General features: G+C 37.6%; 1 protein-coding gene across 2 annotated transcripts in view; it reads left to right on the top strand.

Annotated features, from left to right (window-relative positions):
• Nucleotides 1-25079, top strand: part of AMPH (amphiphysin) — a gene marked incomplete at both ends in the record, with an annotated part of 304580 nt that overhangs the window by 203759 nt on the left and 75742 nt on the right. For both annotated transcript variants that reach the window (XM_080701096.1, XM_080701095.1), the window contains 4 exons: nt 8146-8221; nt 8878-8960; nt 11676-11814; nt 13701-13829. In XM_080701096.1, coding sequence (XP_080557222.1) covers nt 8146-8221; nt 8878-8960; nt 11676-11814; nt 13701-13829 — 427 coding nt within the window. The remainder of the gene's footprint in view (nt 1-8145; nt 8222-8877; nt 8961-11675; nt 11815-13700; nt 13830-25079) is intronic.

Genomic DNA, 25079 nt, shown 5'->3' with positions numbered 1-25079 from the left:
ATGCACCACCACACCTGGTTAATTCATTTAAGTTTAAATAACAACATATGAGAGTCAGCTGCTTTATTGAGTCACACAGTTGGGCATTAGGAAAGCTGCCATTAATCTCTTGGTTGAGGTTCTTGATAGTTTCCTTTGCTGTACAGAAGCTCTTCAGTTTAATGCAATCCCACATATTGATCCACCTTTTAGTTTCTTATGCATTTGGAGTCTTGTTGAGAAAGATATTACTTGTGCCTATGTGTTGTAGTGTTGAACCTATGCCCTATTCAAGGAGCTGCAAGGTCTCTGGTCTAATTTTTAAGTCTTTGATTCATCATGAATTGACTCTTGTGCAGGGTAAAAAGGGTTTTTTTTTTTTTTCCATTTTTCTGCATATGGTTAACCAGTTTTGCCAACACCATTTGTTGAACAGGCTATCTTTTTTCCAGTGTATGTTTTTGTCTCCTTTGTAAAAAATTAATTGGCTGTAAGTGTGCAGATTTGTTTCTGAATCTTCTATTTTTCTCCCTTGGTCTATATATCTGGTTTTGTGCCAATACCATGCTGTTTTTATTACTCTGTCTTTGTAGAATAGTTTAAATTCGGGTATTGTGATACCTCCTGCATAGTGTTTGTTGCTGAGAACTACTTTGGCCATTTTGAGTTTTTTGTTGTTCCAAATGAATTTAAGGACTGATTCTTCTACATCTGTAAGGAATGACCTTGGTAATTTAATGGGTATTGCACTGAATCTGTAGATTACTTTTGGAAGTATGGCCATTTTGATGATATTTATTCTGCCTATTCATGAACACGAAAGGATCTTTCCATCTTCTAAGATATTCGGTTTCTTTTTTCAGTATTTTATAATTTTTTGTAGAGGTCTTATACCTCCTTGTTTAAGTTTATTCCTAAGAATTTTTTTGTGTGTATGTGTGTGGGCTATCTTGAGTGAAAGTGTTTTCTGGATTTCCTTCTCAGTGGATTTATTTTTTTATTTTTTTATTTTTTTATTGGTGCACTGTATTCATACATCATAATGGGATAAAAAAAAAAAAACTTTTGTAGACATACATGCACACATCGCCCAGTTAGCCCCTACCCAATCCCCACCCCATTCCCTCTCCATCCCTCCTTCCCATGCTTGGCTTAGTGGTTGACATCTAGTATTATAGCAATTTATCCAAAATTAACAATGATAATCTCACATAACAGTTTCATTTGTCTGATACCAAGCTTTTGATGACTTAAAGATAACATTTCAATATTTCTTTTTGCTTTCTTTCTTACCAGAGAATATTTCTTTCTTTCTTTTTTAGGTGAAACTATCATACATTTATTTATTTATTTTTCAGAAAAAATCTATTCTAATATGGAATATGTACTCTAGATACCCAAAATGATCTTGAAAAAGAACAAAGCTAGAAGATGTATATTTTCTGATTTCAAACCTTATAAAGCTACAATAATTGAAATAGTGTAGTACTGTTATAAAGGCAGATATATAAACCATTGGAGTTAAATAAAAGCCTAGAGATAAATTCTTCCATATATTGTCAAGTTATTTTTAATAGGGTTTCCACATACATTTGGTGAAGGAAATAATAATCTTTTAACTAAATATTGTTGAAAAATAATAATTACATGAAAAAGAATAAAATTGGACCCTTACCTAACACCATATACAAACATTAACTCAAAATAGATAAAAGACCTAAATATAAATCTTAAGACTATAAACTTTTAGAAGAAAATCTGGGTCATAAAACCTCACAACATTGAAATTGGCAGTGATTTTTTGGATATGATTTCAATGGCACAGACAACAGAAGGGTAAACAAACTCCCTAAAAAAAAAATATTATGTATCCAAAGACAATGTAAACAGAGTTAAAAGTTACTGATAAAATGGGATAAAATATTTCCAAATGCTATATCTGCAGGTATGTTAATATTCCAACTAGGAATTCTAAAAATTAACAACCATAAAAGCAAACAATACAATTTAGAAATAGGTAAAAGACTAACATAAATAATGAATCTCCACAGATAACCAATCTTGGTTGTCTGTTGGATGGAAAATCTTGTTTCTCTGGTTCTGGTGTGTGTTACCTATTTCTTCTTTGTAGTTAATCTCTTTGAGTATTTTCTCTAGTGCTGGTTTTGAAGACATAAATTTCTTCAGTTTCTGTTTGTCGTGGAAGCTTCTTATTTCCCCATCTAATTTGATAGAAAGTTTTGCTGGGTAGAAAATTTTTGGCTGGAAGTTGTTTTCTTTCAGAGTTTGGAATATGTTACTCTAAGCCCTTCTGGCTCTTATGACTTGGTTTGGGAAGTCTGGAGTGGTTCTAATTGGTTTGTCTCTGAATGTCACTTGGCCCTTTGTTTTTGTTGCCTTTAAGATTCTCTGCTTGGCTTCCACATTGGTCATTTTGACAATTATATGGCGTGGGGATCCTCTTCTCCAATCCTGTCTAAAGGGAGTTCTATAAGTTTCCTGGACCTGTGTATCGACCTCTTGCTCTATGTTTGGAAAATTTTCAGCTATTACTTCCTTGAAGAGATTGTTGATCCCTTTGGTTTTACCTTCTTTTCCCTCCTCTATTCCCATTATTCTTAGGTTAGCACTCTTAAAATGGGCCCATAGTTCTTCCATGTCAGATTCCTGTTGTCGGATATTTTTTTCTAGATTAGAAACCATGCGTTCATTTTTGGATTAATCATCTTCTAGAAGTGAGATTCTATTCTCCATGTGGTCTAATCAGTTGTTTATACTTTGAATTGAGGCCTTTACTTCATTAATTGCATCCTTTATCTCTTTTTGGCTGTCTCTGAATTCTTTTTGAAACACCTCTATTATTTCTAGAGTTATTTTCCTGATTTGATCTTCTAGAAATCTCTGAATTTCTGTTTTATCAGGTTCTGATGTTGTGGGGTTGTGGGCATTCATTGCTCCATTGTTATTCCTCTTTCCCATGATTTCAGAAGTTTGTGCCTTCTCTGGGTTCCTCCCTTGGGTGACTACGACTTCACTTAAGGTGCACTGGATCTCGAGTCTGTGGTGTCTCAGTCCCCACTACTCCTTTACTAGGTTGTATCGCAGAGTCTCAGACCTAGGGAGTCAATCGAGGCTACTTTAGACCATGTGGGGGGGGTGCCAGGTTGGGCGTTCTCCTGCCGGGATTTGTGACTATGGTGTGATATCTCTGCTACCACCACTCTCCCATTGGGTCAAGTCCCTGGGAGTGCAGTACTGGGATTTCTCCTCTAGGGGGCATAATTTGACTCACGGTTGTTGAGTGCGCTGATGGAGCTGTAGTGGACTCAGTGAATTCGCTGCTGCTGCCGCCAGTGGCAATATGGTGCCGCTGTCACGCCCTCAGCCGTGATGCTGACGTATTACTTCTCTGGTTTTGAGCTCCGCTCTGAGTCCCTGCACGGTGTGCTGAGCCCGGCCCCTGGGAGCTTTAGACACTCCCTGCACCGAAAAATCTGCCGAATTCCGCCAGGCTGCTCTGCAGCGGCTCACCTCGGCTCGCTGTCCACTGCTCCTCTCTGGAGCCTGTTGGGCTGTAGAGTGCATTGGTCTGGTGTCGTCTGGTGAACTCCCTGCTGCAGCCGGCAGTATGGCGCTGCTGCCGCATCCTCGGGCGTGAGGCCGGTGTATCTCCTCTCTTGCTCTGAGCTCTGTTTTGAGTCCCCCTCCATTCTGGTGCCTGGCGCTGCAAGGGAAGATGGAGCCCGCGCCGTTCTGCGCTGCGGCTCCGGCCGCAGCACTGTAGTCTGGTTTCTTTCTGGTGTCTCGTTTTTCCAGCCCTCTTTTTCTCTGTCCCTTGTAATTAAATTTTTTGTTTCTCTGCTGATGGTGTTTTCTGGCTATGAAAGGCACTGATTTTGTGGTAATAGAGATTAGTTGTTAGCGGGGCTCGTAAGCCCCGCTTTTCTACATCTCCTTCTTCCCGGAAGTCCCTCCTCAGTGGATTTATGATTGGTATAGAGAAAAGCTTCAATTATTTTATGGTTGAATTTTTTTTTTTTATCCAGACACTTTGCTGAATTTGTTGATCAGTTCTATAAGCCTTTGGTTGAGTTTGTTGGGTCTTCTAAGTATAGTATAATATCATCTGCAAATGTGAAAGTTTGAGTTCTTCTTTTCCTATATGTAATCCTTTGATTTCCTTTTCTTGCCTTATTTCTCTGGCTAGAGTCTCAAGTCTACACTCTAAAGAAGTGGTGATAATGGACATCCTTGTCTTTTTCCTGTTTTTAGGGGGAATTCTCACAGCTTTTCCCCATTTAGTATGATTTTGGCTGTGGGCCTATTGTAGATTGCCTTTATGATGCTAAAGTATGTTCCTTCTATTTCAGTTCTCTGCAGTGCTTTTAGCACATGGACATTGGATTTTATCAAATGCTTTTTCAGTGTCTATTGAAATGATCATGTGATTTTTGTCTTTGGTTCTGTTTATGTGATTAATTATATGGATTGATTTTTGTATGTTGAACCAGCTTTGAATCTCTGGGATGAACCCTACCTGGTCATGGTGTATGATTTTCTTGATCTTGGTTTTGAATGCGTGATGATAGTATTTTTTTTAGCAGTTTTGCATCCAAGTTCATCAAAGATATAGGCCTGAAGTTCATCTTTCTTGACTTGTCTTTATTTAGTTTTGGTATTAATGTGATGTTGGCTTCATAGAACATATTTTTGAGAGTCCCATTTCCATTTCATGAAATAGATTGAAGAGTATTGGGATTAGCTCTTCCATAAAGGTTTTATAAAATTCAGTTGGGAAACCATCTGGTCCTGGGTTTTTCTTTGATGGTAGGCCCTTTATTGCTGCTTCAATCTCTTTGGTTGCTATTGGTTGGTTTAAAGTTTAGGCAGGTTGTATTTATCTAGAAAGTCATCAATTTCTTCCAGATTTTCCATTTTGTTATATTTTTTCAAAGTAGTTTCTGATAATCCTTTGGATTTCTACACTGTCGGTGTTAATGTCTTTTTCTTTCTTTCTTTTTTTTTTTTTTTGTTAGCTTGGCAAGTGGTTTATCTACCTTGTTAATTTTCTTCAAGAAACCAGCTTTTGGTTTTGTTGATTTTCTGTATTGTTTTTTATTTGATTCTCTACTTTGTTGATTTCTGCTCTGATTTTAATAATTTCCAGTCTTCTACTGGCTTTAAGGTTAGACTGTTTCTGTTTTCCAAAAGCTTTGAGATATGTCATTAGGTTTTTTTATTTGGTGATTTTCTGTTCTTCTTATGTGGACACTCAATGCTATGAATTTTCCTCTTAATATTGCTTTCAAAGTGTCCCAGAGGTTTTGATATGTTATATCTCAATTTTCATTTGTTTCTAAGAATTTCTTAATATAATCTTGTACTTCTTCTATGACCCATTGTCCATTCAATAGTATGGTATTCAGTCTCCACAGGTGTATGTGGTTTATTTGGGTCTTTTTAATAATTGATTTCTAGTTTCATTCCATTATGGTCTGAAAAGACACAAGGAAATATATCACACTTTAAAAAATTTGCTAGTGTTTGCTTTCTGGCCCAGTATGTGGTTTATTTTGGAGAAGGTTCCATGAGCAGCTGAGAAAAATGTGAACTGTGCTGTAGTTGGATGGAATATTCTACATGTGTCTAAAAGGTCCATTTGGTTCATGGTGTTCTTTAGGTCTGAATATCTACTTTTTATTGGTGTGCCTAGTACATTTACCAAGAACATAAATACTGATATAGGAGACTTTATGTCTGTCATTTGGATAACTGCTCTCAGTATGTCTTACGTATTTTGTTCCTTTATTCCTTCATCACTTCCACGTACAGAAAATATTTTCATAATTTCTGAATGTATAAAGTTTCAAGAACAGAAACTGTGATTTAGAAAGAGCTGTAGGTGTAATTTCAAAGAAGAAAATACAAAGGTAGGTTTGTGGATTTTAGGAAGAGTTTGTAACTCATAAGAGATAAAAGAGGTATCACAAAGAAGGAAGGATTCCAAAGAGAATGCTTGAGCTAAATCTTATGAAATGAATAAAACCAGCCTTTGCTGAAAAGAATGTCCTGGGCTGAGGAAGATGGAAACTGAAACATCTCTGTGGGCTTATGGAACTTAGTTTAATGTAGCATAAATTCAGAGTGAGAGTGTCTAGGAAGGGCTTATGGTGAGCAAGTAAGAGAAAGACAAGGGTCAGATTCATTTATAATTTTTTCATCAATTCTTATTGACTGCCCACTACAGGCCAACCATTCTTTAAAATACCAAAAATCCTGTCCTGGAAGGATTTTTTTTGGGGGGGGGCAGGTATGAGGATGGAACCCAGAGGCATTTGACCTCTGAGCTACACCCTCTGCCCTATTTTGTATTCTTTATTTTGAAACCGGGTCTCACTGAGTTGCAGAGGCTTTCACTAAGTAGCTGAGGCTGTCTGTGAACCATGATCCTCCCGTCTCAGCCTCCCAAATGCTGGGATTACAAGCTCGCTCCACTAAGCCCGGCTACCTGGTAGTTTTTATTTTCTAGGAGCTTATATTGAAGGATGAGGAAAAGCAGTTATCAAAAAAATAAGTAAAATCCCAAATAATAAATTCAATGTGGAAAATAAAACAATTTAATAGGGAGTGACAGAATGGATAACTCATGTAGTTTGAGTAATTAGGGAAGGCTCCTCTCAAATACACAGACAGCATATATAGGAAAGGAAGTTTTGGGAAAATACTGAGTTTCATATTATATATACTGAGTTTAAAGAATTATTAGGAAATCTGAGAAGATAAAGCTATTGGGCTAAGTCTGGAGCTCAGAAGGAGGGCTGGAAAGCTCTACCATCTGGCTGGTAATGGTGATTGTGATTTGGTTAGAGTGATGTAGGTGATATGGCAAGGCGAGGGGCAGACACAGAGTACCAGTGGTGAAGCGACATTCAGGAGAGGAGCCTGCAGAAAGGCCCAAGAAGAAATCATCAGAGAAGTACCAGGAGCCCTGGAAGAGTGTACCACAAAAAGCTAAGAGTATAGGGAATTTTAAAAATGAGCGAGTGCTGAGAATTTCATTTACATTGGAGAGACTGAGAAAATGAGAAAGAAAGAAGAATATAATCTTAAAACTTGGTAAAGCTGGGCGTGATGGTGCATGCTTGTAATACCAGTACTTGGGAGCTAAGACAGGATTACAGGTTTGAGGACAGACTTAGCAATTAGTGAGATTCTCATCAACCTAGCAAGACCTTGTTTCAAAATAAAAATTAAAAAAAAAGACTGAGGATGTGGCTCTGAGGTAGAATGCCTCATGGTTAATCCCAAGTAACAACATACACACACACAAACACACACACACACACACACACACACACACACACACCCCACATACACAGACATACACACAGAAACTTAAACAAATGAAAATTTTTTACTAATTTACAAAGGTTATATTATAATATTCAAAGTTGAATGAATATAAATGGCCTAGCCTGGTGGGAACAGTTTGACAGTGATTATCAAACTTCTTTTCTCCATTCCATTCATTTCACCAAACATTTACGTGCAAGAAACCTATTCTAAATAAATGATAAAGCTGTGCACAAAGTGTAATCATAGATATTTCCACCAGGACTTTGTTTCTTACAATGAAAAATAATAAAAATAAAACTACACTTGCCAATCAACTTCAGTGACACACCCTCTCCTGTCTCTTCCACCTTCTGCATAAATCTGACCCATCTTTTTTGGGCAGCCCAAGTCTTTCCTCCCCAGCAGGTGTTTGCAGCCAACACAGGGCATCTTACTCCTCTCCCTTCTTGGTTCTTTGAGCTTTTTATTCCTTTATCCCAAGCCCTTTAATTCTTCATATGTAATTGTATAATGGCTTCTTTTGGGGGTAGCAACATTCACGTGTGGTTTTGTAATTTGTTCCTTTCTCTTTTAGTATAGTTTCATTTTAAATGTGAAAGCAACACATGCTCATTATGCAAAAAATTCCATATTTTTCTGTTCATCTGTTCATTAATAGATTCAGAAATGTTGGACATATTTTGAGTATTTTACTTAATATGATCTTATTGAAAATAACAAAACTGGGTTTTAATTTATTTCATTGCCATTAAAAATCCAATTTTGTTAACTGGTCTCTCTCTCTTCTCTCCATGTCTTTTTACATGGTAGACGAGTTGGATTTTATGTTAATACTTTCAAAAACGTCTCCAGCCTTGAGGCCAAGTTTCATAAGGAAATTGCAGTGGTGAGTAATGGTGATTATTTTTTACAAAGGAAATATAAAATAAAAGATGATTTTATATTTGGAGCCAATTAAATTGCATAGCATTATTCAAATCATTCACACCCTTTGGAATGCTTTTTGTAGTAGTATATTATTGTTGTCATTAATATTTGTAGTTTCTTTAGAAACCGCATAGTTCTCTATTTCTTTTGAAGGATTTATCATAGCTCATGGTCTTGTTTTACTTTTCAGTCAGCTTATAAAGTTGTAAGGTCTAGTGGTACTTAGGCTGATGAAAAACAGGTTTACAAATATTCAGACAATCAGCAGCTCTGTTGTTGACTGATGTTTTCTTAGTTCAACTGGGTATTCTGCTGAATACCAGCTGACTATTCTGGTAGAATCAATGTAAAAAAAATAAGCTTTAATTTTTCTGCTGTGTATTTTGGTGAATAAATAAATTTTGATGCTTTTAAAGTTTATCAATTTTAGAATAATTCTGTTTTGATGTGGGCACTAAATTTGGACCATCTGTACAATTTTAGTGACCCTGAGGCCACCCTAATACTCATAAGGTTCTTAGTTTCTCAATGAATACTTTCTGTCTTGGAGAAAATGGCTTGGATTTTCCCCAAGATAATATACAGCTAATAGACAATTGTCCTTTGTCCCCTCAGCTTTGCCACAAACTGTATGAAGTGATGACAAAACTGGGTGACCAGCATGCAGACAAGGCCTTCACCATCCAAGGAGCACCCAGGTAGGCGGAAGAGCTCAGGGCTCTGCTCATTTCCATACACCTTCGAAGTGCTACTTATTGAAATTTCTGCAGTCTCTGGACCACCATAAACTTCTATTTCAGTCAGCATTCTCACATCTGTTATACAAAACACCTGGACACCACAACTTAGAGGAAGGAGATTTATTTGCTTACAATTTTAGAGATTTGGGGGTTTCAGTCTATGTTAGGCTAGATGAAGTCTGTGGAGCTCAGGGCATGGCACAGGGAGCAGAGAGAGAGCGTGTGTGTGCCCAAGGGCCCTGCTCTGACAACACAGAGACTGGAAGCAAGAGAGAGCTAGCAAGTGAAGGAGGAGTCATAGGTACAAGCACAGTCCCCAAGGCCACTCCCCTCCAGCAAACTGTCCTGAACAACCAGGCCCCACCTCCAACATAGCTGCCCTATCTCCATGAGGTATTGAGGACATTCTAAATACAAATAATAACAACTAATTTTATTCTATAAAAGTATAGAAGTAGCTTTTCCATCTAGAGGCTAACACCAACCTTAATTCTGTGTTTTTACATTTACTTCTGGCCTTTAGTTACCCCATCAGAATTCTTGTTGGCACAGTAGATTTCACCAGCTGCCTCTCTTTGCCTTAAGTGGGACCTGTGGGAAGTAGGGTGAAACTGTAACATATAATTTCTATTTGCCTGCTCATTTGCCTTTTCTGGAAAAGAGAGGAATTCCCCAACCCATGACACTTAGTACAGATTATTATCATTGGCTTTTGCATCTGTGATGAATTCATTTTAGCAAAAGAAGGAAGAAGTAGGTGAGACCTCCCTTTATCTTACTTTTTGCTTATTAAGCTGGCAAATGCCACTTTGTTATTGTTTGGTCGCACGAAGCTGTTGTTAGTATGCCAGTAAAACACACCAAGGGCCCATTTATCCACAGGTGAATGGTTCACCTTGCCAGACTTTACACCAGCTTTCTCCTGTGATCTTGGGGTCCCTTTTTTTTTTTCATTTTTCTCAGGTATTGTGTGCTCAGAGATTGCAGGTTAGCAAGCCTTGAGCTGGAAGTCAGAATATCCAGCTGTCAAATTTGTGACTGCAGTTAACTTGCTTTGCTTTCCTTGAGTAAGTCTAATAACCCTTCTAGTTGAAGATCTTATTCTTTTACTCAATAGTAAAATATGATACTATTAAACTAAATGGATTCTAAGGTAAAATGCAGTCTTGATATTCCGTATTGGCAAATTTAATATCAATCACTGCAAACACTCATACACGTATACTTGTTCTACAACACATCTGTATATGTCAGTGTCTAGATCCCTCCAGAGATTATTGGTCTTATGTCCTGCTCTTTGAGTTAACCATGTATGTGGTTCTTGCTAGGGCTGCTATCCTAAGTGGGCAACAAGTATATCTTCTCTTGCTACAGGAACTAGCACCGCTTAGAAGAGCACATGAAAGGGCAGAGTCAATGTTTGAATGTGGTTATTTCAATATTGGGCTAGGAACAAAGACAGAATTAGAATAACAATACCCAAATGACTTTTGACTGTTTAAAAATGAAGTATGTTAAAAAAATAAGGAGCCTACCCCTTATATAGGGAAGTAAAAGGGGACAAATGACTGGAAAGTTTCAGCACTGCTGAAGCAAAGTGAGAAGAAAGTGAGTGTCATGGTCACTTAACTTTTCATTTTTCATTTCTCTTCATTTTTTCCAACCTTCCTCTATAGAACAAGGTGGTGAGTGAGCTTGGTGGAATCTCTTTGGAGTGTAGATTGGGGTTGTGTTTCTTGTCAGAGGCCATGGTTGCTGGCACAAGGCCCCAATCATGTGGTGTGTCTATTTTCTACAGGCCCTAGTTCCCACAGCCCTTGAAAATGTAGACCATGCTGCTGTGTTCATGTGCTTTTTAGGGTACGGACTCCATTCCTTCTAGCTATAGGCTTTAGAAATTCTTAGAGAGTAGGATGTATCCCAAGTGCCATCTTAGTCATTGTGATTTTCTGTTCCCAAGCATCTGGCCTGGTGCTGGGAACCTGGTAGCTTCTCAGTAGACATTACTGAATTTCACCTGTCACATGATTTATTTGCACATTTCAGGGTGTTAGAGTTGAGTCATTATTTTAATAAGACATCCAAAGAAATAATTAGTGAATTTATTTCCAAATGTTATCAGAAAGCAATCCTAAAATACCTTTATTAGTACTCCCCTTAGATGCCTTTGAATTTTGAATTTACAATTTCCAGAGCAGATTTTTCTGTCCATTATGACATGCCAAGATTCTGTGGTAGAGCTGAAGTGAAACTGTTTAAATTAGCCAATGTTTGGAAGATTCTTTAGAATTTTATTAGCATAGTAGAAAGAAGGAAAGATTTGGAGTATTAAGATCTGAGTTTGGAATTGCTATATTGCTGAGTAAGTTTAGTAAAAGTGAGTAGATTTAGTATTTTTTAATTTAAAAAAAATTCCATGCCTCTTCTTTGCTTAAACAATAGTGTGTGGTTGCTAGGAAGATTAGATCTAGTCAATGGATAGGTTCTGGCTAACAGTACTAGTTATCACCATCACCATCCCCATCCCATAGCTAATAATCAGAAGTAACCTTGAAATGGGGGTAGGGTATCAGGCACTGCCTGTAAGGGTCAGGATTTCCCTGGGATGCAGAAGCCCTGTTCAGATAAGTCTTGTTTCTCAGCAGAGCTTTTTAATCCCCTGTGTTCATCCAGTGATTCGGGTCCACTTCGTATTGCAAAAACGCCATCCCCACCTGAGGAGGCTTCACCCCTGCCGAGCCCGACAGCCAGTCCCAATCACACGCTAGCCCCCGCGTCACCTGCTCCAGTACGGCCCCGGTCGCCTTCGCAGGTAGGAGACCACACCATCGGGGGCAAGTGACCCCATCTGGGCCCATCCCTTGTTGTTGGAACATGAACAGAAGTTCCTAGTTGAAGAAACTGAGCTGTGCGGCGGTAGGCATTGTGAGGGACACCAAGAGATCCATTTGCTTCCCTTAACTTGGCTCTGTTTGAATCTCTGGGGGCTTCTCACCACATCCTCAGCTTCCCCAGGCTACCATGTGGTCTCCTCTGCCATCTCTTGCTCTCAGAATTCTGTCTTTCAGAAGCTGGGGATGTGGATGGACCACTCGCCCAGCATGCATGAGGCACCACACCACCAAAAAGAAGGAATTTTATCTTTCAAAATTCCTTTTAATTCTACCTTCTCCATTAAGCCTCTTTTTAGAGTTTTAGGTTATACTTAGGGCAAATACTACCAAGAAAAGGAGTAATGTTTATGTATCATTTCATATTCTTCTGTGTCCCCCACAGTATATTGCAAGGTAGTAGGCACTTAATAAAACTGTAGCAATGTTGTTTGAAAAGAACAGTAAGGGACAGCAAAGGTAAGTAAAGAGAAGTATCACCATTCTTGTTTTCCCTACTTTGGTTGAAAATAAAATGCACAAGGGAGAATTTGAAGTTCCTGGCACAGTTCAAGCACTTGTGAAAATGGCAGAAACTGAATGGAAAGACTTTATTGCTCCTTGTGCGCCTCCAAAGTTCAGATGGCAGGTTGGGAAGAGAAAACAGGTTTTATTCAAAGCCGGCTTTGAGAAAAGATAGGAGACCTGTCTCTTCTCAGACCAACATATCTGGAGCTTGGAAAGTTTGTTTTGTTTCTTTGTGTGTGTGTGTGTGGTGCTAGGGATTGAACCCAGGGGCATTCTAGCTTTCAGCTACACCCCTAGCACTATTTTATTATTATTATTATTTTTTTTTTTTGTAATTTGGAAAAAGTGTCTCACTAAGTTGCTGTGTTGCTTTTGAACCTGTGATCCTCTTGTCTTAGGGTCTCAAGTAATCTGATTACAGGCATGTGCCACCATGCCCAGCTTGGAAAACTTTTATAAGAGGGGAAGAGGCACAGTGGAAGAGAAGGATGGAAATAAACATGTGGATTTAGCATGGCTTTGCCTTAATGACACAGTCTCGGTGCCTCTGGCACCTGGCGGCCTCAGGACACCTCATCCTCCGTTCTCAGTGTGAGAAAGTCAGGAGCTATAACAATTTGTAGCTTTTTAATTTCAAAAGGGCCCTGTTTTAAGGAAAATTCTAAGAAGATATGTGTAGCAAGTAGATCTCTAAAGTTCATGTCTCACAATCCTGGAGTGCGAAGTGAAAAGAAAGCTGCTCTAGTTCGAAAGCCGAGACAGGAGGGTCATAGTTCCTGGCCAGCCTAGCTACTTAGTGAGACCCTGTTTCAAAATAAAGAATAAAAAGTATAAAAAATAGGGCTGGAGGTATAGCTCAGAGGTAGAATGCCCCTGGGTTCCATCCCCAGTACAGCAAAAAAAAAAAAAAAAAAAAATCACGAGAGAAACTGCCTACAGTTGCTCTCACTGATTCAAATGAAAGGCTTGCTTTATTTTAGTTTTGAAATTTTCATTTATTATGGAAATGGGAAATCATTTTCAGTTTAGTTCAGGGATGGCCTTAGTTTGACGTGAAAGGCTCTCTAGCCCTGCATTTAGTGTTTGTGTTGGCCTCAATGGGCTTTTCCTGTTATTTAGACCATTACTGGTCTCTGAGTGGACAGAATTCTTTACCTGAATCATACAGGTTTATGTCTATACCAGGATCAAAAATTCGATCAGAGATCAATTCATCCATCTATCCTTGTTCGTGTAGCATGTATGTCTGTCTCATCTGTAATCTTTGGCTGCTTTAATATTCATATTTAATGCCTCCTAGACAAGGAAAGGGCCTCCTGTCCCACCTCTGCCTAAAGTCACCCCGACAAAGGATCTACAGCAGGAGAACATCATCAATTTCTTTGAGGACAACTTTGTTCCAGGAATCAATGTGTCAACACCTTCCCAGGTGAGTGCCAATGTAGAGGGACTCTCTTGAGTGAGGTCCAGAGGAAGTGGCAGGTATTAGGGCCAACAGTAGAATTTCAGTTGTCACTTACATGTGTTTTAATTACTTTGAATTTCTAAAACATTTTACTTACTTTTTTTTTTTTGTGGTACCAGGGATGCCATGGCCATTCTACCTCCGAGCTACACCCCCAACCCTATTTTTTATTCTTTATTTTTTGAAACAGGGTCTCACTACATTACGGAGGGCCTCACTAAGTAGCTGAAGTTGGCTGCGAACCATGATCCTCCTGTCTCAGCCTCCCAAGTACTGGGATTACAAGTGTGCAGCACCACGCCCGGTTTACTTTGTGTTTCTAAGCAATTTCTAAAATTGGTGATGCACAACTTTTGAATATTCTCATTTTTTTTTTACTAAGAGTAGTATACAAATCATAGAAAATTGGAAAATATTTATATTAAGAATTTTAATAGTTGCTTAAACCATACTATGTGATATAACCACTAATAAATTTAGGCATATTTTTTCAGTCTTTTTTCCCACTGAATATATACCAATTTTGCATCTTAAAATTTAGATTGTGTTGGCCTAGAATCCTGACTTTTTTACTTGTTTATGGAGCCTATTTTCATGTAGTAATATTATCAAAATATATTTAACCCTAGTATTCTATCAACTGAATATGCCAGCCCCTGATTGTTGGCTGAAAGTTTTCTAATTACTCAGTAATGTCACCAGTACTTTAATGAATGTCTGTGTTCTAATCTATATGTCTTCTTTTATATTGAATTCTAATGGAGAATAGGAAAATAAAATTTAAAGAGTGAATAATTTGATGTCTTCTGTCCTGCAGCAGAGTTGCATAATTTATATGATTAAGCAAATGGGACTTCAGGGTTCCCACTGCTTTGAAAGACACCTGAGTGAACATATCCTACCTGCAACTACCTGTAGGCCTATCACCAAGAGGACTGGGTTGTCTCGTGGGCCTGAGAATAGTCCTGACATCCAGAACTGCTCCTAATGCCATTGAAACCATCTCTTTGTTTTAAGAGCAAGAGTCACCAGAAGAGTCACACCAATTACATTTACTCTCCGGGTCAGAAACAGCGCTTCCATTTTGTAAGAGGTGCTAACACAGTGCTGTTGGGGTGAGTCCTCGGCTCAGGAACTCATGGTCTGCAGGGTCCTTGGCTAATGTGATAGAAAAGAATTTCAGCACGTGCCAGTTAGAGACATCGACAGAAGTTTATTGGGGAAAAGGGGGAGGAAATACACATTCAAGAGAGAATGCGGCCACCTCAAGATGAGGAAGGCATTTTGGGGAGTTCAGGGTTCTCTTCTTATAGGGGACGTTCGTGAGGGGTGGGCTAGAGACAGTTTGTGAGGATGAGTTCGGTCCGGTAGTCCCAAGGCAGTTTATGGTGGGCAGGTGGTCTGGTCAGCCTTAGGGTGGTTGATCTCAGTCCAGTAGTCCCGAGGCGCTTCCTGATGGTCTTTTGGTCTGGTCAGCCTTAGGGTGGATGATCTTGGGTTGATCGGGGTCCTTATTAGTTGATTGATGGATAAGTTAGGATATCCTAAATTATAGGTTTTCTCGGAAATATTGTTAATTCTAGGATCTACAGGTTTCCCAAGAATTTATGGTAGAGTCAGGCCTGGGAAAGAGAATTGGTTTGTGGACTAGAGGCAGAAGCACTTCAGCTCCAGGTTCTTATATTAAAGTTATATTTTTACTTTTTCCTTCCTGTCTGTCTCCTTTTTACCTACTTATTTCTTCTATCCTACATCAGTACTATAATTACTGAGCACAGTAAGAACAGTTACAATCTTGTTCCATCAATACTAGCAGAGGGATTGAATTGATAATTAGCAGCTCAGAAAATCAAAACTCAGGAATAATGCTGTGGCAAATCTTGATTTCTTTTTTTTTTTTTTTTGAGGATATTTATCAATAGGTTTGGTACTTTGAGTTTTCTTCTATTGTTTTACCAGATGCTACATTTGATAAGCTAGTTGTAGTTTGCAGTGAGCTCTAGCAGCTCTCTTGAGTGGGGGATTGTATGTCAGTGGACACACAGATGTCACCAGAATGCCTATTCGAGATCTGAACTCACCAGTTGCACTGACACCAAACTTTAGAAGTTTTGATTTTTAAGTTCTGTCTCCTTGTCTTTGCTACTATTCTCTTTGCTACATGGACTTTTTATGCAGAGAACATTTTGGGGTGATAATGCCTTTACTCAGTTGCTTTTACCTGGACCCTTTGAGAGCATCTTCTCAATTCCATCACGAGCAGAGACTTTGGTCCTTTGGAAGCCTGTGTACTCAGGAGATGAGATGACAAGTGGCCAGAACATGACATGCAGACTAGTTCTGAAGTAAAGATGAGGTTCAGAAGTGTTCTTTTTTCTTAAGTGTTTTTTTTTTATTTGATGTGTGCAAGCTCCTAGATAAGGACCCTTCATGGTGGGGGAAAAAGACTTAAAGCACTTTTGAAAATTACAAATGCCCAGAGAGGCTCCTAGGTACTTCTAGGAGCATTAACTTTTGCTGATATTGTTGTGTGAGAGGGATGAGAAAAGTTAATAGTTGGGGGAAGGGAGAGGTAGCATCTTTCAAAATGGAAACATTCATTCTCCAGCTGTGGCTCCTGCCAGGACACAGTTCTCTGATAAATCCACTCACCTGGGCTTTATTAGTACTTCAGGCACTCTCTCCATCAGCACCTCTCATAACTTACTGGCTGTGTGTCACATCCAGCTCAATTTGAGAGAACTAACCACCAGAGACATTATGGAGGTGCAATTTGGTGTGTATATTGGGGGCTTCTGCTTCGTTTATGTTGTTTTCATCTGGGGAGGTCAAAGAGGAAGTTTTTGTCTCTTTTCTAAATCTGATAAGCAACTGCACTCCAGCAGTTGGGCCCGCAGAGTATAACATGAAGTGTTGCTGTTGACTAACAGAATGTGAGAGTGAAGCAGGACTTACACTTCAGTCTACTTTCTGGCTTATGGACTGACAATCTAACTTTACTAAAAATATACAGATGCTGCCTCTTCCTGAAATGTCTTAACAGTTTCCTTAGTTGTTTGTTCCTCTGTAGCTGTAAATAACCATTTTGTGTTATTTTAGCCAATTCAGTAGAGTTCCCAATTTAGCAGGTCTTGGGTGGAGTCAAGAACTGACATCTCTAAGGAGCTCGAGGTGGTGCAGAGGCTGCTGTTCTTGGGTGGCCACTGTGGGAGCCACTCTCTCAGTCTGTCAGGATTTCCTGTTGTACAAATCTGTGACCATTAACAAAGTACCACCATAAATTAACAGATTTCTTCCAGGGAAATAGCCAGCTGAACCAAGTGTATGATGATTGACCATTTATAACTGCCCTATTTAGAAATAGTATGACTTAAAAATGTTCCTTATTTAGGACCTTTGGACATACGCGCACATGCACATATACACACATATATGTGTGTGTATGCTCATAATATGTGTATATATAAATGATAATAAAATTGGATGTTTTAACCAGATTGTATGTCAAGCATCATTTTATAAGTGAATGAATTGTATCATTTGTATAATAATATGTCTGACAGTTCACAGATGACTGAATAAAAGACAATAAATAGCAGTGCTTCAAGAAAATGAGATGCTAACTGCAAGGAAGTTTGAAAACTAGAAAATGGAGACATATCTAGAAAGGGATAGTAATGTATGCCTGATGCATTAGTAATTAGTAGAATAACTCATTTAAATTTGTTTTAATGTTATTTTTTTTGAGTTATGCTACTTTTAGAAAATAAGTTTATGTCCCTAGTTTGCTATTTTTATTGTGCACTTAATGGAAAGAAAAGCATTTGTGTTAATCCTGCCTAGATGCTCTGAATATGATAGTTGAAATATGCCCAGTCTTTGATGGATTGTGTTTCTCTGAGCATCTTCACAGCAGCAATTTTTGTGAGTGTGTTCTGGGATTGAAAACAGAAATGCATCAGACCCACAGAGCCCTCTAATGGCCCAAACCTTAACAATGGTATAGAATTTTCTCTGGGAAACGTCTTTCCATGATCACAGGGAAATGCCCAGTTATCAGACCAAAAGGCTCAGCCAGGTGTGGTGGTGCACATTGGATGATATGAAAAGGGAGAACTTAGTCATTTAAAGGCTTTGAGAAGTTCTGCAACAACAGAAGCCCCATTTAATTTTTTCTTAAAGCCAGAGTTTCTCAGTCTTCTCTACCCACTCAAAATACCTTGTTCCTGGGAAATGGATGGTTGGTGAAATATTTTAAGAAATGACAATTTAGCTGGACATTGTGGTGCACACTTGTAATCCCAGTACTTAGGAGGGTGAAACAGGAGGATGACATGTTTAACCCTAGCCTCAGCAACTTAGTGAGGCCCTCTGCAACTTAGTGAGAACCTGTTTTAAAATAAAAAATAAAATAGGATTAAGGGTAGAGCTCAGAGGTTGAATGCCCCTGGGTTCAATTCTGGAATCCATATATATATACATACACACACACACACACACACACACACACACACACACACACACAGAGAGAGAGAGAGAGAGAGAGAGAGAGATCAAAACAAAAAATAAAACATAAAGCAATCATGTATATATGTAAGATAATTTTTTCTTTTTCTCTAAGAAAATGTTAGAACTTTTTTCTGCTCAGCTTGATGACATTAAGTCCAGTGTGTTCTTTTCCCCTCCCTCCAGGACCTTCCTCAAGGATTTTGTCCCGAGTAAATATTTTCCCCATGTAATAATTTGAGTCCCTTGAAATGAGCGTATGAACAGCATTGTGGCCAGTCGTGAGGCTATGTAGTGGAGTGCCATGCCAATCAGGGGAGCAGTCTATTCACCAGCCTCCCTCCTGAAAACAGGCCCAGCCACTGGCTCTGAGAAAACTCCAAGAATATGAGCCCATGGCTGCTGGGACACATAATCAACCCTGGGTATAGAGTAGGGCTGGGGTGTTCTCAAAGGAGGGGTGGGGAACATGAGGAGTGCAGGCCCTGAGGAAGATTTGGGGGTGCCCTGACCACACAGCATTGCCAGTGATAGCCAGAGAAGGACTTAGGAAATTTTGAGAAAGGTACTTAAAATCCCGAGGCTCCATTAGGTGCAGGATCAGAGGCGGGGTCCCTTTGTGCCCAGGAGTACCTCTTCCTGCCCTGTGGCAGAGAGAAGAAAAGATTGTCTGTTTTATATTTTTATAGCAAATAGCCACAGCTATTTTTCTAATTTTTTGCCAGCAATGATGTTATATATTTTCTCACTTTGATCTGGCTTTCCCTTTACAAATCCAGGAGGATTATCCTTTGAGCATTCAAGTGTGTTTCTCTAAGCCCTGCTCATCATTCCTTCAGAGCTTTCTGCTGTGCTATCCTGCAAAACAGGAGCATGGACTTTCTGTCCTGTGACTGTTGGGACCTGATTAACACCATTAATTTTTCCACTCATATCTCTGCTTTCCAGACCAGTTTCATCTTACATTTTAAGTTTATGAAATCATCCTATTTTTCCTAGCCAATCAAATGGAAATATATTTTCAACTTGCAAAATCAGTGCATGAAAATGGCCCTTTTTATCTCTGCAATCCTGATGAGACAGGATTATAGACATACACATTAGTTATAGACATACATTCATATGTATGCCATACATATACATATATACATGCAGTTATGGACATACACGGCTCTCTCTTGCTGGGGATCTGTAACCTTGTTTTAAGTTCTGCACTGGCTTATCTTTTCAATATAGCATATACTTTTTTGAGCCAGCTGCTTCTTCTTTTACTTGCTATTTTCAACATAAATGTGTTAACATTATTTTAAAACAGAAAGAATTAGTGAGATGGAAATGGAAAGGAGGGGAAGTGCATAGTGTGTGTCAAGCTCAGGTTTAGCCAGTTTCTTGTCCAGGTGGATCATCAGTATCATTGCTCTATTCCTTGAGCCGGTATAAATAAGCAGTAAATTCATTTATCATCTGGTGTTCTTAAAATAGTTTCAAACCAGTGTGCAAATGGTTGCAAGGGTCTCAGACTCCAGAGCTTCTAACAAAATATCTACATTCTTTAAATATATGATATAGCATAATCTATGCAATTTAATCTTGATGGCAGTTCTGTGACTTACGTGTCAGTATCCCTAGTTAGTAGATGAGCAAACCTGTGATCTTTCTGCCAGCCATGATGCTTCTGATACAGACATAGAGCAGAATGCCATAGGCCCTGTGGCTGCATTTTAAACACCTGAAGAGAAGCAGATACTCGGCATCAATAAGTCACAAATCTGTTTAGCTGCATCTCTCCTTTCTGTGCTGGAAGCTTGTCCTCCAGAACTTGCTTGGGTTTTGAGACTGATAAGCTCCTTCATGTTGTTATATATCAGTGATAATGGTAAATAGCAGGATGTAGTGGTGGGAGGGTCTTCATGCAAATGTATATTTGTATGCTATAATATGGTATATATTATATTTACTATAATACTGTAGTTAATATTATTTAACATTTTCATAGGCTTCCAGTCACGAAGTTAGATTTCCCTAGGCTACTACTTCATCATACTTATTGATAAAATGCTAAAACTTTATTCACTGTTTAGAAATTGTAAATTATTAAGTGATTCTTAAATAAAAAGTATTTCATGAAAGGTATTGCATGAAAAATAACTCCTAATTGGCTTTATTCCTTAAGCTTTCTATTTCACCTCCTCCCTCTGTCTCTTGAGAAAGTTTTAAGTGCCTAACACAAGACCTAGGATTTAGTAAAGGTTCTCAAAATATGTTTAATGAAATAATATAAGATGAAAATTTTCTGCATATAATACCCATGGCATACACACACACACACACACACACACACACACACACACACACACACGAGAGCTCCAACTTCTAAATGTAGCTATAAGTTGCAACATCTATTGTTTTATATACTTTTTTAAAATGATGCCTGAAGAATATGTGGTTAATATGAAAAATTAGTAAAATTGCAAAAACATAAAAATTATAAAGTATAAGGTAATTTCTCAGTGAATTCCACTTTTAATATTTTGTTTAATGTCATGATTTATTTTCTTTTTTTTGAAGGTCTCTATTTTTTTGAATAATGAAGTAAATGTAGATTTTTGAAAATTCAGTCAGTTTTGTTATTATTTTTTTACTACAAATGTAACAAGCTATTCCCACATCAATTTGGTCTTTACTACACCATTTGGCAGCAAAATACTGTTTTATGGGGATGTGTTATAGTAGGCTTATCCTAACCCCTATCTTTAAGTTCTTTCCTTTTTCCTTTATTAATCAACTAGATGTGCTTTACATTATATAAACCATTCCCGTTGCCACCTTAGGTCACATTAACAGGCTTTGGGTGAGAATAAACATGGCAGGATGTTCAATCCAGTACAGGTATTGATTAGTTTTGCATTGAATCTATAGGGCAACAACTCAATGATAGTGAATTATCTTACCCATAGACACAATATATGTTTCCCTTTATTATGGTCTTTTCTGACTTCTTTTCATCATAGTTTAAAAAGAGTGGATGTTTCACATTCTTTATTGGATTTAGTCCTAAATATTTTATATTTTTAGTGCTATTATAGATTATTGTCTTAAATTTTTAGCTTTTATGATTGTATTTCACACTATCATACATATGATTTTTGTATATTGATGCTTATCCTACACCTTTGCCAAACTCAGTTTTTAGTTCCTGTAGCTTTTCTGTAAATTTCACTGGATTTCCTATATAAACTATCATATGGTTTGTGAGTAAAGGCAGTTTGTCTTCCTCTTGTTTAATCTAGATGCTGTGTATTTCTTTATTGGCCTTACTTCATTGGCTTCTATCACCAGAGTAATTCATTGTTAAGTATGGTGCTAGTTATATGTTTTATAAACTGACATTTATTAGGTTGAAGAAGTAGCCTATAATTTCTATATTGAAAGATTTAAAGTTGAATGGATGTGTATTTTCTCATATTCTCTGCATCTATTTTGATGACTGTGTGGGTTTTTTCATTTTTAGTTTGTTAATATAGTGAATTACACTGATCAGGGTTTTTGAATGGTGAATCAACCATGCATACCTGAAACAAATGCTGTATGATCATGATGCATTCTTGTGTGTGTGTGTGTGTGTGTGTGTGTGTGTGCACATGTACAACTTGTCAAAGCTTTATCTTCAACTTTCACATTTGTGTTTCATGAGGAATATTAGTCCATAGTGTTTTGTTATTTTTCTTCAATAATATCTTTTTTCTGATTTCTAATAAAGGATAATACTTACAAATGAATTGGGAATTACTCATTCTTCTTCAGTTTTTTCTGGACAGTTTGAGTAGGGTTGTTATTATTTTTCCTTAGTAAAGTTTGTAGGGAACCCACTTGCCTGGATTTTGTTTGCTTATTTTGTTTTTTGACAAAGTTTTAAACTACAAATTCAATTCCCCTAATAGATACAGAGGAATCAAGGCTATTTTTCCTTAAATGAGCTTTTGGTAGTTTGTACTTCTCATGGAATATATCCATTTTTATGTAAAATGTCAATGTAACTGGAACAACATTCGTAATATTTTCTTCTTCTTTTTTTTTTTTTGAGGTACTTGGGATTGAACACAGGGACATTCTACCTCCAAACTACTCCCCCAGCCCTATTTTTTATTCGTTATTTTGAAACAGAGTCTCAATAAGTTACAGAGGGCCTTAGTAAGTTGCTGAGGCTGGCTGAAAACCTGTGATCCTCCTGTTTCAGCCTCCCAAGTCCTGGGATCACAAGTGTAATCCACCACGCCCGGGTTTAAATATCTGTAACATCTCTGATGAAGTCCTCTCTCATTTCTGATATTGGCAATTCATGTCAAGTCTTCCTCTCTTTTTTTCCTGATAAGTCTGGCTAATAATTATGTTGACAGAGATTTATTAATTTAATTGATCTCAGAAAACCAGCTTTTGGGTTTCATTTATATTTATATTCATATTCATATTCTCCCTTCTTTATTTCATGATTTCCATTTTAATCCGTATAAACTGAGTAGTTGCTTTGTTGTTTGTTTTTTTTTGAGGGTCTGTGGATGGAACTCAGGGGCATTCAATCTCTGAGCTATACCCCCTGCCCTATTTTTTATTCTTTATTTTGAAACAGGATCTCATTAAGTTGTGAAGGGCCTCGCTAAGTAGCTGAGGCTGTCCGCGAACTACCATCCTCTGGTCTCAGCCTCCCGAATGCTGGGATTACAATGCTGGGATTACAAGCGTGTGCCACCACACCTGGCAAGAAACTGAGCTTTTGATTTGAGAGTTTTCTTTGTTATTCTTATAGAGAGGTTTAATTCTATAAATTTCCTCATAGGTTCTTCTTTAGCAGCATTCCCACAAATTTTGATATATTGTTTTCATTTTTATTCAATTAAAATATTTTCTAGTTTTACTCTTGATTTCTTCTTGAATCATTAAATTATTTAGAAATGTGTTATTTGTGGACTTTTTAGAGGTCATTTTTTTAAACAATTTTTTTATTGAACGTAAATAGTATACATTTACACTATATTTGATGCCCTCCCCCCCCCGCCCCTGTTTTCCTTTACCCCCTCCCACCAATGGCTGTCCAGGTTAACCATGACTTATTCATAATTTTACACATGTTCAGGTGTAGACCCTCATTAATCAAGACCGACCTTCCTCCTCTCCTATCTTACCATCCAAACTTAGCTAGTATTTCCCCTTCAATAACTGGAGTCCCACTGGTATTCTTTGTGTTTCCTAGTTTGGGCATATTAGAGGAAACATATGTATCTTCTTCTTTTGTGCTTGGCTGATCTCACTTAACATAATGTTCTCCAGGGCTTTCCATCTTCTTGCAAATGATATAATTTTGTTCTTCTTTATGGCTGAATAGAATTCCATTGTGTGTATTTCCCAAAGTTTTGCTATCCATTCATCTGTTGATGGTGATCTGGGTTGGTTCCATATTTTGGCTATTACATATTGTGCTGCTATGAACATAGGTATGCATATGTTGCTGTATTTCTCTGAATTCAACCCCTTTGGAAAGATACCCAGGAGTGGTATAGCTGGATCATATGGTGGATCTATTCCCACCTTTCTTAGGAATCTCCACACAGATCTCCATAGTGGTTGAACTAGTTTGCATTCACACCACCAGTGTAAAAGAGTTCTTTAGAGGTCATTTTGGATGGTCCAACTGTTTGTGGAATTTCTAGAGATTAATTCCAGTGTAATCAGATGACATACTTCATTTAACTTACTTAGATGTTTTAAAATTTATTACCTATTTTATGTGCACTTGAAAAGGACACATGTTGTGATGTTATTTTTTTGTTATTATTTATTATTCTTTTATTTTTATTTTTTTTATTTTTTATTTTTAATTGGTGCACTGTATTTATACATCATAGTGGGATACATACTTTTGTAGACATACATACACACATTGCCCAGTCAGCCCCCACCCGATCCCCACCCCATTCTCTCCCTATCCCTCCCTCCCATGCTTGGCTTAGTGATTGACATCTAGTATTATAGCAATTTATCAAAAATTAAAAATGATAATCTCACATAACAGTTTCATTTGTCTGATACCAAGCTTTTGATGACTTAAAGATAACATTTCAATATTTCTTTTTGCTTTCTTTCTTACCAGAGAATCTATTTTTTCTATTTTTTAGGTGAAACTATCATATATTTATATATTTATTTTTCAGAAAAAAAATCTATCCTAATATGGAATATGAACTCTAGGTACCCACAACGATCTTGAAAAAGAACAAAGCTAGAAGATGTATATTTTCTGATTTCAAACCATATAAAGCTACAATAATTGAAACAGTGTAGTACTATTCTAAAGGCAGATATATAAACCATTGGAGTTAAATAAAAGCCTAGAGATAAATTCTTCCCTATATTGTCAAGTTATTTTTGACAAGGTTTCCACGAACATTTGGTGGTGGAAATAATAATCTTTTAACTAAATATTGTTGAAAAATAATAATTACATGGAAAAGAATAAAATTGGACCCTTACCTAATCCCATATACAAACATTAACTCAAAATAGATAAAAGACCTAAATATAAATCTTAAGACTATAAACTTTTAGGAGAAAATCTGGGTCATAAAACCTCACAACATTGAAATTGGAAGTGATTTCTTGGTTATGATTTCAATGACACAGGCAACAGAAGAGTATACAAACTCCCTAAAAAAT

The sequence above is a fragment of the Muscardinus avellanarius genome, assembly GCF_963383645.1.
Source record: "Muscardinus avellanarius genome assembly, chromosome: 9".
Taxonomy (NCBI): domain Eukaryota; kingdom Metazoa; phylum Chordata; class Mammalia; order Rodentia; family Gliridae; genus Muscardinus; species Muscardinus avellanarius.
Note: the sequence above shows the minus strand (reverse complement) of the source record. Positions and strands in the feature narration are given on the sequence as shown.